The 17219-nt window shown below is 31.0% G+C and overlaps 1 protein-coding gene across 1 annotated transcript; it reads right to left on the bottom strand.

The window, feature by feature from the left end:
- Positions 1-10690: 10690 nt before the first annotated feature.
- LOC17896764 (LRR receptor-like serine/threonine-protein kinase IOS1) lies at positions 10691-14669 on the bottom strand. Its single transcript, XM_006306670.2, has 12 exons — positions 14515-14669; positions 14261-14414; positions 13796-14176; positions 13248-13726; positions 13018-13159; positions 12839-12910; positions 12653-12724; positions 12472-12552; positions 11939-12362; positions 11710-11836; positions 11359-11614; positions 10691-11259 (listed from the first exon to the last, which is right to left on the bottom strand). Exons 1-12 carry the CDS (start codon positions 14600-14602, stop codon positions 10845-10847), a joined length of 2691 nt encoding a protein of 896 aa, XP_006306732.1. The 5' UTR covers positions 14603-14669; the 3' UTR covers positions 10691-10844.
- Between the last annotated feature and the right edge of the window lie 2550 nt (positions 14670-17219).

Raw genomic sequence — 17219 nt, 5'->3', positions numbered from 1 at the left:
CTGTTTTTAAGAAAATAAATTTGGGCCATTACTGATGAATTAGGCCTGTTGTTTTAGTAAGTACAGGTGTCAGATAAATAGCCAGCTAGGTGTCATCTTCTCAGGAGAAGTTGAGAAAAACCCTGTCTTATTATATAAGATATTAGGAATACACAGACTAGTACATAAGAAAGTATCTCATATGTATTCTTTTTGTCAATTTGGTTGTGTTATATTTAACATCCAAATGTTGCATCTTAAACCACTAACAATTGTTTGAAACAAAACTGTAGAATGGAATGAGAAGAAATATGGGACGAAATTATTAGAAATACATGAGCAGAAAGATAATCAAGGAACACCAAAGATATCTCAAGATAGCCATTGGGAAGTTCTGAAAAAAATATTTGAAATTTAATCTCATCGACCACGAATTCACAGGAAAATGTGAGCCTGCCCGTTAAAACCCGCAACCCGTGTGGGCTTGTCCACAAAGTCCGCTTTTAACGGACTTAAGATATGTATGTCCATGTCCGTATCGCCATGGTAGCATTTGGCCAAGCCCGCAGGCTAGTGGCTCGCTTGACACCTCTAAGGCCAACCCTATGTGTCAACAGCTGTTGCTGGAACAATTGGGTACCTTGATCCCGAGTAAGTATCACCACTTATCTATCCCCTATATAGTAATTCAGAAGTACAACTTCTCAAATTCCAAGAAATACCCCCAAATGTTCGGTTAAGCTTCCAAGGAAAACAACAATGGATTTCGGTTCGTGAAAGTTATACAGTAATTGGAAAAGACGAGGGATTGGGTTGGGTCAATGTCATTAATTAACCCGTAAATTAAAATCGGATCTCCACACATTCGACTACAAAGAAACGCCTAAAATGAGAATGGGCCTTCACATAATACAGAAATATCGTTGGTTGTTTAGCAAATTGGGCCATCACAAAATTTTTGGCCCCACAATTTTCCTCTTTTAAAATTACGTTCATGCAAATTAGGAAACATTGATATTAACAGATCAGTTAACAATACAAGCCTTTCGAAATCCCACTTTTCCAAAACAAAAAAAATGAATAAAACCGTGGCCTAACATTTTCCATATAATTAAATATCTGGACATAAAATAAATAAGTGGTAAATGTGGACAATTTTTTATATAAAAAATTAACAATAACCTACGACGTTCCAGATAATATAAAACGAGTACGTATGTTTTCACTGTTTTATACACATTACTAACTACTTCGAAAAATCACTTATATGGTAAACTAATTAATTTGGGAATTACTAACATAACCAATAAGAAAATTGAATATCTCCCAAACAATTTAGATTAAAAATATGCAAAATTTAAAACAATCAACCGCGCTGTAGCAGGGGTTCGATCCTAGTGAAAGTGTACTAAACATTACTCTTTTTTTTTCTGTAAAGATTTTAAGTAAAATTTTTAATTTCGTTAATGATATACTGGACAAATTGGTCGACTGAAAATAGCGATGTCTACAGTTTTGGAATTATAATATTGGAGATTATTACAAACCAACCAATGATTGAAGCAACACATATATGGCAGAATGGGTGGGACAATGCTTACAAAAGGGAACATCAAGAGTATTATGGATCCAAGTCTAAAGTCTCCATGGTGATCTTTTTTCATTGATACACTCTATGGTCAGCCGAATTAGAAACACACTAAGATGCGTAGAGTGGACTACTCCTGAAGGACCATCATACTGTGTATCCCGATTTTGCAATGCTTCTCGACTAATGTCAGGGATTGCCAGGCCGCCTATATTTCTAATTAACAGATAAACCAGTCCTCCCAAATAATTTTGATTTTTGTTTAAAAGTGGATTGAACATGGGCTAGCTCCTTCTAATATTTCCCTACTTCTCTCTTACCATTGTACCATAATTGTGTGGGCGTCTCTATGGAGATTAGTACTCGGTTTCAGTATGGATAGTTGTCGAAATAGCAATGTTGTGTCTTAACCCTTCTTCGATAAATAGACCAACAATGACTTCTTTTGCTTTTGAACTTAGAGAGTTTTTGGCAGCAGAAAACTTGAGGGGAGGAGATAGCTAAGAGATGAATTCGTAGAGTTCCATCGAAGTGAGCATGACATTTGACACTGAAGCAAATCCTACGGCTCGGTAGAGAGAGTGAACAATTCTCATGTTGTATCAAGTGTACGTATTTAAATATTTGTTTACCCATCATTGTTATTTTACAAAACCATCTGAAAGTTTTGTTTGTATTCCTAATATATTCATCGACTTTGTTTGTAAATTATGAACTTATGTGATTCAAGATTGTGAATTTTTGTTCTAACGTATATGTTTTCTCCATGTTCCAAATAATCTTAACCAAAGAGTAAATTACTTTCCAAATTAAAGCACCAAACGGATAAACTTGAGCTTCGACTTTACGTTTTCTTCACGATATGTGGACTTGCATGAGATCAAATTCTTTTTACGAATCTGATATTTCCTTCATTCCTTGTATCATTCAATTTCATTATTTAACGTAGACATACTCGTAAACATTCATATATCGTGAAGCAAACGGAAATTCAGATTCTTGAAACACCAAGTTATTATGTGAGACAATGTGAATCACCAATTTAAAAAATCTCCAATGTTGATTGTTTTATCCTGTTTAGCTCGTTTTAAATTGCTTAATTTTTTTTCTTGATTGAATTCCATGCCGATATTAAAGATTTATACTGTCACACTTATATTTTAGATTTAATGGTGCGGTTAAGAGAAATAGTTGTGTGATTCTAAAACTTTCACGTACTTAGTTAGACAAGCAAAAAAGAATAGAATAAGTGGAGAGCCATGTCTTTATGACAAAAATTTAAGGAGGTGTGTGAGACTTACGATGTTCTAAAAATAGACATACGAAACTTTTGTTATAAAAATACTTGTAACTTTTTTCATTTTGTTTTTGAACAAATAAAACATCATCAATTCAATTCGTTCATACCATATATTATGAGGAGTAAACCCAATCAACTCTCGGCCACCATTCTAACTATCTTCACCATCTTCACAATAGGTTTGTATGTATGTTTACAAATGTTTCAATGCTTTATTTATTATCAACTAGAAAGTTACCCACGCGATGCATGGGTTATATATGAAAAATATTAATTTGAAATATAAATTAAAAACTACATTCAAATATATATTGTTTATAAGTATTTGTTAATATAAAACATATTCGTGTACATTATAAACAGTAAAAGTAAATAAAATATATATTTGAAAAATATGAAATCGAATGAGATCAAAACGAAATAATACAAATTAGCACATACGTAATATAGTAGGCAATTGTAATTTGATGTTAATTTTTTGAGTGTACATTGTTAATATTAAAAGTAAACAAAACTCACATAATTTATGAGTATTGGTTTATTGCTAGAAGTAAATTGAATTTTAAAAAAGATCAAGTTAAACTTTGCAAAATATTAATTTAAAATATTTCACCTAAGATATATGATTTTTTAGACCTTACTTAGAAAAAAATTTCAATTTAGAAAATATTTCACCTGAGATATAAGAGCTTTTAATCTATAATTATGTAAACACTAAAAAGATAAAGCAAAAGCCAAATGAACATATGAAGATTATCTGAAAAAAGAACTTTGATATTTTTCATTCTAATTGATTGGAAAAGAATCTCACATATACGTAGATGAGATCCTTTTTATATATTAAGAATTATTTTATGTAGAATTTGTTCAAGAATAAAACTAATATTGAAACTATTTAAGAACAAACATACAGATTTACATAACTATAAAAGCTAAAGAAATGAATTTATATTAAAAAGGCATCACATGTTTACATCAACAAAGAAGATGAACGGATTTATCTATCTATTATATGTACATGACAACAATCATGAATTGCTCTTAAATAATCGAATTTATGTTCGGTCTCTCTAGGAAAATCTAACTTGGGTTAGATATTTATAATGTTATGAAAAGAAAGACTATTATTTATAACAAATGATTAAATATGATATTAGTGTAGAGTGTAGAGTGGATATGATATTAGTGAATAACTCATACCTTATTAAATATTATAATTTAATAATATTTTAGTGAAGTTCACTATTTCATAAAATGTAATAGGATTTAAATAAAATGTAAAAAATTATGTAAAATAGATGTTTTAATTATGTGATAGTAAATCATATATACATATATATATATATACATATATATGTGATTTTATATCATATGGAATATGAAATTTTATTATAAAATAATTTTTTTTTTGGCAAAAGAACTTTAGATATTAAAAATTGGATTCAGAAGTAGATGTCAAGTTATATTTATAGGAAAAAGAACTTTAGTTATATCTTTTGCTTTACACAAATGAATTTTGGATTCCAATTAATAATTTTACTCCTAATTATTTTTTCATAATAATTTTATTTTAATTTTTACGTAATTATATGATTACTTTACATATGTGTTATATCATACTTTCTTCATTCATACTCATAAGTATGAAAAGTATGTATAATAAGGCATTAGAAATAAAAATTGAAACTATGTTTGATATATATCATAGTTTTTAAAATAAATTAAGATCAAATTCTTAAAATGATACTTTTATTGATTTTCAATCCATATACCAACACAAAAATAGAAAAGTATTTAAGATACATGAATGTAGTGAAAGAGAATGAGAGAGAGAGAGAGAGAGAGAGATTAATTATAAGATGGTAATCTAAAATAGACAATATAGATGAAATAGTGTCATATAAAACAATGTAAATATATATCATATAGTGCCTAAAATTAAAATTTAGATTAAACTTGTACAATGCAAATTAAATATATTTTTCAACTCATACAACAACAAACAACCAACAAAAAAAAAAACAGAAAACAATTCTGGGAGTCAATTATAGAAGATTTGAGATAAAGTGGAAGAGGAGGGGGATGAGAGAATGAGAAAATGAGTATTTATAAGATGAGAAGTGGTGAGAGTTACAATTAGAAGAAACAATTCTGGGAGTTAATTCTAATTTATTGAGTGTTGACTAAAATTGAGTAGAAAATATAGTGAATGCAAATTTATATTATTTCAGTTTTTATATTAAAGTGTGAGTTAAATGTATATAATTGATTGTGTTTTAATTGAATATAAATATAGATGATCAAATATTTTTTATTTATGGCTTAATTCAAATATTTTTTTCTTTAGTTTTATATTAAAGTGTGAGTTTAATGTATATATACCTAAATGTGTTTTATTTTTGGTTTAGTTGAAAACATAATTAAATTTATAGAAAAATAGACCAATAAGAAGATAGTGAAACAAACCACAAATAAAACACAATTGATCATATATATTTATCTCTCACTTTAATTTTAAAACTGATAAATATATATTCAATTAAAAGACAATTAATTAGATAAATTTGCATTTACTACATTTAACTCACACTTTAATATAAGAACTGAAATTATATAAATTTGCATTTACTATATTTCTCTACTCAATTTTATTCAACACAAAATTGATAAGAATTAACTCCCACAATTGTTGATTTACTATCAAATAATTAAAACATCTATTTTACTCAATTTGCATACATTTTATTTAAGTTTCTTCCATCAAAGTGAAAAAAATAACAGAGTATTTTATAATAAAATAAATATGATGGATGAAAATTTAAATAAAATGTAAGAAAACTATGTAAAATAGATGTTTTAATTATGTGATAGTAAATCATATACATATATATATATATATATATATGTGTGATATATCATATGCAATATGTGATTTTGTTATAAAACTTTAGTTATATATTTTGCTTTACAGAAATGAATTTTGGATCCCAATTAATAATTTTACTCATAATAATTTTTTCAGAATAATTTTATTTTATTTTTTTCTTAATTATATGGTTATTTGGAATTAAGATTGACATAAATGTTTTAGTTAAAAATATAAATGAAAAGAATTAATTTAAAATAAAGAATGACACATGTCATCAACAGAGAGCGCCAAATGTCTTAACGTGGTGAAAAATTAGAAAAAACCTTGTTATATTATATAAGATATAATTAATATTCAAAGACATATTATTTGGCATTAAAAATAATTCAACTATATCAACTATAAACATAAGAGAATATGGTGTTTGCCGAAAACATAACATGCTAAATCTTATGAAACTGATTGAAAATATGTCACGATCATCAACTGCTAACAAATCCATTTCTAAATTACGAAATTCAACGCATTTGAAGAGAAACTTGAGAGTGTTTTACAAATACTATTGATTATTGTTATTCCAACAATCAACTATATACATGTGTACATGTAATATCCTTAACTAAGATATATATCTTACCTAAATTATCATTAATGATTTAATTAATTTTGATCTATTATTACTAAGAAACAACCTAAGATACAAGCATTGGACATGCTCTTAGAAACAGAAACTGAGATTTTAATGTTTATAGGGGTGATGGTGAAGGAAACCATGGGGAAGAAATTGTGTTTTGAAGTACTACCAAATACATTTGGGGTATCTTTGAGTTCATTAACATGTGTCCGTCAATGGTGTGCCATTCAATGTAAGAGGAGAGACCCCAGCGGGATAGGTACTTGCAAGCCAAGGCCCAATCAAGGGAAAGTACAACTTTGGAAACTGAAACAAGAATGCCACTGCGTCTATAAATGCTCATAAAACCATGAGAGGGATATCGAAACCATCACAATGTTTTTTTTTCTTTCTCAAGAATCGTAATACTTGTTATATATACAATACTTAGTAGGTACATGACATATTCATTTCTGTCGAAGTTTTGTAAGTTTTTGTTAGTGTATTGTTACATGAGTTTAAATTTGTATATTGTATGCTTTTAAATAAAAAGTCAATAATGCTTTCATTTGCAAATTCAAAAGTTTGACCGCCAAATTTTTTGACAGATTCGATCCGAACTTTCGTTGGAACAACATATTTTCGTCGGCAAATCATCAGAATTTCCGATAAATTAATTGTTTCTCGAATACTTAGTGACCTTCAGGATTTCTAATAGATCATCATTTGTTGGATATTCAATAGAAAACCACATTGTTAATTTTCTTTCCGTGCTTGTTTGGGTTGTGCGGAGATGATAGTTGAATATTATGAAGGTGAACTTGGGAAGAGTCACCAAATGTAACCACTGACGGAGATTTGAACACCAACCTGAAGCCCATCTAAGGAAAGTGTCAGAGCGAGACAACAAAGGTGAGGAGAATTAATCTGACATTATGTAAAAGATTCGTACCACCGAACAAGTCCTTGTCAAAGTGAAAGGTTTGTTTTAAGAAAGTATAAATCACAGAACACATCTTTAAAGAGTTTTATTGTATTCGACGTTGAAAACGTCGTATCTTTAATACCTTGATTGAATATAATCACCAATTAACGAGTTTTATTTTGTTTAACATAATGGTATAGATAACAGAAATAATTGTGTGATTCTAAATTTTACACATACTACTACTCCATTAGATAAGCGAAACATAAATAAATTAGTAATAACATATTTATAGAATCAATGGAGAACCATGTCTTTATGACGAAAATCTAATGAGGTGTAAGAGTTACCATGTACTAAAAATAGACTTATGAAACTTTGGTTATAAGTACTCGTAAACTTTCTTCTTTTTTCTAAACAAGTTTTAAAAGATCATCAATTCATTCGTATAGCATCATGAGAATGAGTAAACCGAATCAATACTCGGTCACCTCTCTAACTATCTTCATCACCATCCTTGCTATAGGTGTGTACGTATTTTTACGTTTTACAACATTTTTAATTTATGTTCTTTCTTATCATTAAAAAAAAAAATATGTTAATTCACCTTCAATTTATAGTGCATTTTGTTTTGGCATCCCCCAGTTAATACATAGTATACAACTTCAGATATGGTAAAAATAATTTTTAAACTACTAGATAACGTTAACCTAGATACTCTGCTATAATAAAAAAGTTAATAGTTGGCACAGTTGGTATTTAATAAGCATTTGTGTGTAGGTGGTAATGGGTTCGATTCTTAGATTGGTAAGGTTTTAAATATTTTTTGCTTCTTTCATCGTTTCCTTTTTTTAACAAAAAAAAAAAAAAGTTAATAGTTTTTATAGAAACTATTATTTCTAATTGGTTAAGGAGAAAAAAAGTTAATTCACATTCAATAGATATGTTTTTATAGAAACTATTATTTCTAATTGGTTAAGGAGAAAAAAAAAGTTAATAGTTTCTTTTTTTGTGTGCTTAGTGTCAACATATGATTGATAGACTTGACACATGCTCGGATCGTGTAAAGTTATTTTTTTCTAAAGATTTGTATAAAACTAATTAACCCTTCAAGTATTGGCCAATCAATTTTAACAATGGCCGATCAGTTTTAATAGTTTCAAGTATCAGTTGATGCATTTCAAACCCCTCAGCTAAAGTACTAGTAAGAATAATATTTCAACTTAGTTCCAAATAATAACTGTCAACTTATATTTGATGTCTTAAATATTAACTTGAGTAGGGGTGATGGTAATGGAAACGGTGGGGGAGAAATTGTGTTTTGAAGTTCTACCAAATAAACAAAAGCAGGCAAAAAGTACGATAGATTCATCAACTTGTATCATTGAAAGGTGTGTCCCTCAATGTAAGAGTAAACACCCTAGTGGGATCGGTACTTGCAAGCTAGATGTCAATAGAACAAGGAGAGCTCGTGAAGATAAGAGAAGGCCACCAAACTTGCCACCGCCACATTACGAAGAATGCCACTGCGTTTATAAATGCCCCAAATAACAATGAGAGATATCATCAATCAAACCATAAATATGCAAGTCAAATCACTCTTTTTTTTAGTTTGTTTTATTTTTTATAACAACTAGCTCGTAATCATTATATATATATTTATTTGATAATACTAAATAACATAGAGTGCACAGCATCGATTAGTTTTCTGATGAGTGTCTCATCAAATGAATCTAGATTCTCATATTGTATTCTTTTTAACAAAATCTTAACAAAGGTTTCATTTATTATAGTAAATGTTTTTTTTCATAGCCTACCTTAGATTAAACTAAACGTATAACCATCTTCACTAGAGTAACTATCAAAGGGTACTTAAAATTAAAATAATAATATAATTAATATTAAACTAATCAAATCAATCCATTAACAAATTTAAATAAAATTATCCTTCCACTAGAGAATCTTATCAAAGGTACTTAATCATATTTATAATATATTTATATCAAATTTAAATAAATTAGTATATAATCCAAATTTAACAATACAAAAATATAAATTACATATATTACATCAAACAAAGATACAAATCACACTCGAGAACCATATACATATATATTCACCAAGTTTCTACAAAATGGAACCATCCCTTTGTTGTCAATGAGCTTTAAATCTTGTCTAAAGATAGTTCCAATAAGATAAAAGTGATTGAATTTGAGTTTAGTGTATACAGATGAATCATTGGCTTTAAAGATTTAAACTATGTTCTCTATATTCTTCATCAAAACTATTCTTTACAAATGGATTAAAGCAAAAATAGCAAACCTAGAGTGATCTGACCACTGACGGATGATGAACTCCATGTGGTTATTACAATTGTTTCTCTTGTTGTTCCCCTCGATGAAGTGATCATTGAAGCAAAATATATCAGAATGAGTAAATGCTGCTCCTCGAGGAAAGTAGTAGACATGAGATAAAGAGAAGACAATGAAACGCCCTTGATAAACCAAATGCTGCTCCTCTGTAACACCCATAAACACAAACAAATAAGAGAAAAGTCTAAAAGTTGCCAGTACAAAAACAATGAAATTTATATGTAATATGGAGATTCAACCAACTACTTAAAGAAAAGAGTTATAAACATTCATGATACACTTCATCAATTGAAGCACAAACAATATGTGTGTTTCCAAAACTTCTTTTATACGCCTACAGACAGCAATATGGAACACAATTAAGAAGTGAGTTTCCAGAACTTCCTTTATACTTTGAGCCTTTTGATCAAACCTGCAACAGAAAATTATGAATCAGTGTGATGAAGAAAAGAGAAGAACCAACGACATGAAAAAAAGAAGATTGTTCTCATGCAACTACAACAGTTCAATTACAAAACCAATGTAGGTTTCGATCACACTTATCATGTCACTATAGAGAAAATTTAAACTTCTGATGAAGCTGAAACCATCACTAAATAAAAACTCAATAACCAGAACCACACAATTCTTATCACCACTAGCTCAATTCTGAACTCCACAACACAATTCAATTAAGCTATTGATGAAGTTCATAAACCTTTTCATTAACCAGAATTACACAAAGAGAACAAAGTCATCACTTGATTCATCAATTCATCAATTGAATATAAAAAAATATTTTCTTTTATATAAATTTAATCGTTACACAATCAAAGTTACACACGTGGCTTACTCGTTTCTTTCAGGGCCTTGTAAAAGAAACGATTCTCTCTATGTTGGACCCTTTAGTGAACTGTTGCATTTAATTTTAGCCACAAAAATTCAGAGTAACCCAACAAGTACCATGAGTAGAGCTGCTCTAGTGGAACTTCGGAGATACCTTGCATAACAAGTATGGCGCTTTCGGAGAATGTTATGATCTACCAACACTAAATTGCCTTCAGATTAAAAAAAAATAATGATTTTAATTTTAAATAATAAAGAACCGGAACTGAGTGCAATTAAGACTGACTCTGTTCATCACAAACAGAGAAAAAAAGAAAGAAACGTGTCTGCAAAGAAACTTGTAGCTTCAATCAAATTTTACAAAAGATATGAGTCATCTAGCTCCTGGATTAAGCTCTGTTGTGAAATTCATGGACATCTCAACTGAAGAATCATTAGTTGAATCCGTCATACGGCTTCCCATGTTTCTTGTCATTTCCATGTTCAGGCATTCTTTCAGATCCATTACCACTTGAGTCATCGTCGGTCTCCGTGAAGAAGACGGATTCAGGCAAGTCATTGCGGTCTCAACAACTTTCCATATCGTGTTTGGATCAAAGTCTCCTTGAAGCTTAGGATCCACAATGCTGTTAATGTCTCCTCTTGATAGCATCAAACCTACCCATTCACCTATATGTGATCTTTCCCTTTTCATGTCTATCACTGGTTGGTTTGTTACTAGCTCTAGTAGAACAACACCGAAGCTGAACACATCGCTTTTCTCGGTCAACCAATTAGTTCTGTAGTATCTGAAAGAGAAAAAAAATGGACAATCCACAATGTTAATTAGTTAACATGAAAATAGAAAAATCAAATAGGTGTTGTAAAAAGAAGTGATTAAGGTTTACTCGGGATCGAGGTATCCGGGAGTTCCAGCGACTACGGTTGAGACATGAGTTTCAGTTCCAAGTGGGAAAGACCGTGAAAGCCCGAAATCCGCAAGCTTAGCTTGGAATTTCTCGTTTAATAAGATGTTAGTCGTCTTAATGTCGCGGTGAACTATTTGGGGTTTGCATCCGTTGTGCAAATATTCCAATCCTTGCGCTGATTCAGCTGCTATACGAAGCCTTCCTTCCCAAGTTAGTATCGACGGTCCACGCTTCCCTGATATCAAATTTTCAAACAATATATAGTATCAGAATCATACAAGTGAAAACTTACAACTTATTAAAAACATTTTGTATAGCAAACAATCATACCTGATAAGTGCTCTTTCAAGTCTCCATTTGCCATGAACTCATAGATCAGAGACATTTTATCGCCTTCTTCGCAATATCCAACAAGACATGTGAGATCTTTGTGATGAACTCTAAGAAGCAACTCAACCTAAAAAGTAAACAAAACAAAAACATGATACAAGACGCAATCAAAACACTGTTTTCTACATTAGATAAAGAGTTAAATTTGGTTCAATCTGTTATTAATTACCTCGGCTTTAAACTGTTTGTAACCAAGTGCAGTGGACTCAGTGAGCATCTTAACCGCAACTGGTTCGCTATTCAAGATGCCGTAATAAACCACACCAAAACCTCCCCTACCAAGAACCCTCTCAAAGTTGTTTGTGATCTTTAGAACATCAAGGTAAGTCAATTTCCGGTTCTTCGCTATAATGGGAGATTCAGAGCCGTGGTGAGACCTCCAATGTAACGGTGTTGTACCAGTACCTGAATTAGGATTTGAACCAAGCTTGGATCTCTTCTTCCTCTTAAGGACAAGGAAAGTAACGATTCCAGCTCCTATGAGCAAGACTGAAACAAGTGATGCTGCAACAGGTGCAATAACCGCGCTTTTCTTCTTCTTTCCCGCGGTAGCACATGAAGCAGATGAACAGAGTCCAGTATTTCCTTCAATGCTAGGGTTTTCAAATTGGTGATTGAAAAACAAATTTGATTGGAAAAGTATTATGGAATTTTTTTTTTCTTTTCTTTTTGGCTCATACACACGCATGGATTACTAATTACCTTAACGATAATGATCCTCTTCGTGCATTATCAAGGAGAGTTTCAGGGATTGAGCCATTTAGATCATTGTCTGATAGATTACTGCACAAGACAGGTTGAATAAAGTTTACAAAATGTTATCCTTTTGGTGTTAATGGAATAAAATTTTTAAAAATTTGAGCCTCTTCACTTTTGAACTTACATGAGTTTTAAGGTTTTCATGTTTGCTAGAAACTCTGGGACTGAACCAGTTAAAGTATTGTTAGACAAGTCACTGCAAGAAAATCAAAGCCAACAACAAAAAAAAAAAAAAACCCATCAAGACATACAACTCTAAATCAAAACTTTGCCCCATTTTCAAAGAGACTTGAGCATATTAAGTACTTACAGAACTTCTAAATTGGTAAGGTCTGATATGAATTCCCATATCTCTCCTGTCAAGCCACTTGAAGAAAGGTTCCTGTTTTCAAAGATCAATGATTTTCTTAAACCCTTTATGAAAAGCATATGAAGAACAAATCAAACTCTGCTCTCAAAACAGAAACAAATAAAAATTCAATTACTTACAAAGAAATGATCTTTGGTTGCTCATTGTCAATATAACTGCAATTAACACCAGACCACCTGTAATCCCGAGGCGCGCAGGGATCTCCTTCCCAGTCAATCTCGTTCAAGTCGTAACCCGATTTTATGTTCATCATTGCATCAACTGATAATATATTTTCTTATGTAAGTGAAAGTTTGCTTTCTTGATCAAAACTAAAAGCACAAAAGTGGTTAGTTATTTAGTTTCATACCTTGTTTTCTTTCAGTTTCTTGTTGTGGCAATGAGCTGATCGAGTAAACTTCCATGGCATTGAGTATAGGAGGTAATGTCGAATTTCCGGTCCTTTGAAGCGAAAAGATGTATTGTCCATTTGCATCCGCGACAACTTCGAAAGGGGTATATACAGAAGTAGTTCTGTAATTAAGCGGTCTAAAGGGTCCATAGATATGCCTGTCATTGTACATGATATTAAACTCTCTTGTTTCATTGGAACTGAGCTCTTGAATTTCAGCAAATTGCATAACAACGTAGAATTGCATAGCGCGGTCCTCCCCAGGGAGAGAAATGTTCATAGGTTCGTCCGGGTCTGTTGGAACAGAGGCTGTGACCATAGCGACCTCGGGTGGCTGGTAGTCATTATCGACATTCACCGTCTGATTGGTACTAATCTGTGACCATTTCCCGAAATTATACGGAGTCCAGACACGATCAAACACATCTTTCCCGTACCTAAAAACAGAGCATATTTAGGAGCTTTTTCATACAAAAACTTGACAAGAGAGTTTGAAACCAACTAACCTGTAGACTGTGTCGGTAATTGCGCCAGCGTCTGCTCTGACGACGAGCTGCAATGACCCTTGTTTGGTCAAGTAAGTTGTGTTAACGAGTTTACGAAGCTCTAAAACGGATATAAAAGGCTTCGAGTCTCCTGTTTTGACAAGACAGATTTGCAAGCGATCAGTGGTCAAGAGATGAATCATCTCAAAGACTTTTGCGTTGGTCTCGTTCGTGGTTGAAACTGTAGACCATAGGTTAGGCCCAAGGTGGAGCTCGAATTGCGTTGAGGGTTCGTCGTCATAACCGCCGTGAAGGAAACTTGCTCTGATTAGATATTTGTCCCCTATGGTTAGATTCAAGGTATAACAGTTTCTTCTGCCTTCAGGAAAACTCCGTAGGTTCCTTGTGGAAGAAGTAATAAAAAAAACATATAGCGTGAGGTTTAAGCTAACGTAGAATTGAGCTTGAGAGTGTTATTATCTATACCATGTTTGTTGCTGGTAGTCCCTACGGTAATCTTGTTTGATGCTTCTAGCAACACCGGTATTAATGAAATCCGCATCGGAAATGTAAGTAATGTTTGTAGCAATCTCACGAAAGCTTTTTCCTCTCGGCGAGCCGCAACCCAAACTGATGAATCCTGAGGGGAAAAAGAAAACAAAAGAAGAAGAACCTTTAGTAGAAGAGTTTCAAAACCAAACAGGATTTGATGATGATGAAGATTTTATATTTTTGTTAACCTGACTGATCTTGAGCAAGACTAAGAAACAAAGCTGAGAATAGTTGCAGAAGACCTATGAGAAGGCTGCAGGTAGAAAAAAACGCCATTGAACTTTTGTTTTGCCGGATTAGAAGGTGAAGGAGGAATCAAATGAAGATATATTGTGATAAAAAGGTTTGAAAAGTGGGACTTGCTTTTGTTGTCTGAACCGCGTTTGTACTGGTTACTATTATTGTGAGCTCAAAGTCAAACATTTTTAGTTGAGGTGACCAATTGTGATTTTTTTACGTTAAGGCGTTGCGTTGACGAATAAATATATAATTGTCTAATTAGAGTTAGACCATTACATAACACGAATTTTTTTTTTGATAATGTGAAAATCCCACCAATAATTTTGGGATTTCCAACTTTTAAAATTAAATTATTGGTGATAATGTGAAAAAATTTCACCAATAATTTCGATTTTCTAAGTTCTGATGTATTGAAATTTTATTACCATTTCATTTGAATCAAAATTTAGAAGACTTGAATCAAAAAGAAAACCTTAAAATTTGAGAAGTCAGAAAGGAATTTGGTTGGTGACTTGGTGATGTGCTAATAATACATGCACCAATAAAACTGAGTATATGGAGAGAAGACGACCACGACTTTATTGAATAAACAGAACAAACAAAAATGAGAAGAAAATATGGAAAATATATGGTCAATATCAATTTGGCACCATTATTACAAGATTACAATCCATTAATATATATAACCTAGTGGCTAGTGGGCGATATACATGCATCTTCTTATGTTATTGATGTTTACTACTAAAATTGCAACAAATCTTCGGTAAAGTAACTATGTACTACATTAAATTATATTGTTTATTTAAATATTTTCCGGTATGGAATTGGAAAATTATAACAAAATCGGTTGTTTGACATCGAATTAACAACAATAAAAAGTTCGAGTTTTTAAACATTACCGTAAAATTCAAAACGCATTAGTTCTCATGTAAATATGAAAGTTTTTGAATACGATTAAACCTTAAAAATCAGTTAACCGTATAGCTAAACTTTAAATATTTTTTTTATAAAGATACATTTACAGTACTTATTAATGAGAAACACCCTCAAGTAGTAGCAAACTATGTTTTATGGATAATAATAATACACATTCTATAAATTTTCAAAAATAGCACTAATTAACATAATTATATATTTTAAAAAGTTTTTTTTATAAAAAAACATTTAGGTTTGGGTTGACTATTTTATATTTAGGGTATAGTTTTATGAGGGTAGATTTATTGTTTACAGTTTAAAATTTAATTTTGAAATACAGTGCTAATTTCGGAAAATAGAAGAGTGTGTGCTAAATTTGGAAGAAAAACTTAAATTAGTCTTATTTTTGAGAATTGATCATTTTAGTGTAATTATTCATTTTCTACTATCATTTTCAATATCTAGAAAGGAAAATATTTATTTTCTAATATCATTTTTCAAAAATATCTCTCATGTAAAATAAAATAAAATAACTAATAAAATTGGAAGTTAAAAAAAAACTTTACTAAAATATTTCTACAAAAATCAGACGTGCGAGAACTTTTTTTTCTAAAGAAGTCGGTATCTTTGGATTTTCTGTGGGAATGATTAAATTGATAAAAAATTGATTTTAGAAGATTTGGATTTGTTTGACCTATTATGCAAAAACTTTTGAAAATCCAAAATAATGAAATACAATGCAGTAATCAAAATATAAAAAAAAAAAAAAAAACCTAAAATCAAGGCGCCGATTGGTAAAGGCTGTTACTTGTGGCTGTAGAAACTGTGACTGTAAAGACTTTTACTGTAGAGACTTTTGCTGTAAAAATTTTGGCTGTAAACACTTTAACGGTTAAAAGTTGAATTTTTTTTTTGCTATTATATATAATTTTTATAAATATATGATTAGGCATGTCAATCGGGCTAGTCCGGCCTGACCCGGCCCAAAACCCGTAAAGCCCTAATATATTTGAGCCCAGCCCGGCCCGGCCCGAAAAATATCCGGGCCTATATTTCAAAGCCCGGTCCGGCCCTAACAGGGCTACAGGGCTTTTCGGGCTTTTTTGGGTTTTAGCTAACGATAAAAAATCAACTTCTAAGTTCATAATAGTTTTTAAAAAACAATATTTAAAAGTATACTATAAAAATAATGTATCAAAATTTAAATAACTTATCAATATTCATTAAAACTAACTTAATTTAAGAGAAAAATTGAAGACTAAATAAATTATTTACACTTTAACCTAATAAAACATGGAACTAAAATACTTTAAAGTAGATGATAGAGTCAATATCTATATATAATTTTAGCTTTGTTCAGTTTTGACATATATAAATAATAGAAAATATGATAGATGATGATTTTAAAAGTATTAAATAAGGCTAGTAAGTAAATATGAAAAATTAATTCATTAATCAAATCTTCTATTCAAACTACAATATTTACAAAAATAAAAATATATTTATTTAAGGGCTTTTCGGGCCAGCCCGACCCCGACCGGGTTAAGCCCATAAAACCCTTTAGCTCGAATGGGCTTATCCCATAAGGCCCGGTTTTTTCTGGACATATATATTTAAGCCCGAGCCCGATGTTTTTTAGGGCCGGGTCGGACTAGCCCGCGTGCTTTAGCCCTAATTGACATGCCTATATATGATGATCAATATTTATCCATATGTAACATAGTGACAAATAAATAAA

Source organism: Capsella rubella, unplaced genomic scaffold (assembly GCF_000375325.1).
Source record: "Capsella rubella cultivar Monte Gargano unplaced genomic scaffold, Caprub1_0 scaffold_1, whole genome shotgun sequence".
In the NCBI taxonomy this organism is placed as follows: domain Eukaryota; kingdom Viridiplantae; phylum Streptophyta; class Magnoliopsida; order Brassicales; family Brassicaceae; genus Capsella; species Capsella rubella.
Note: the sequence above shows the minus strand (reverse complement) of the source record. Positions and strands in the feature narration are given on the sequence as shown.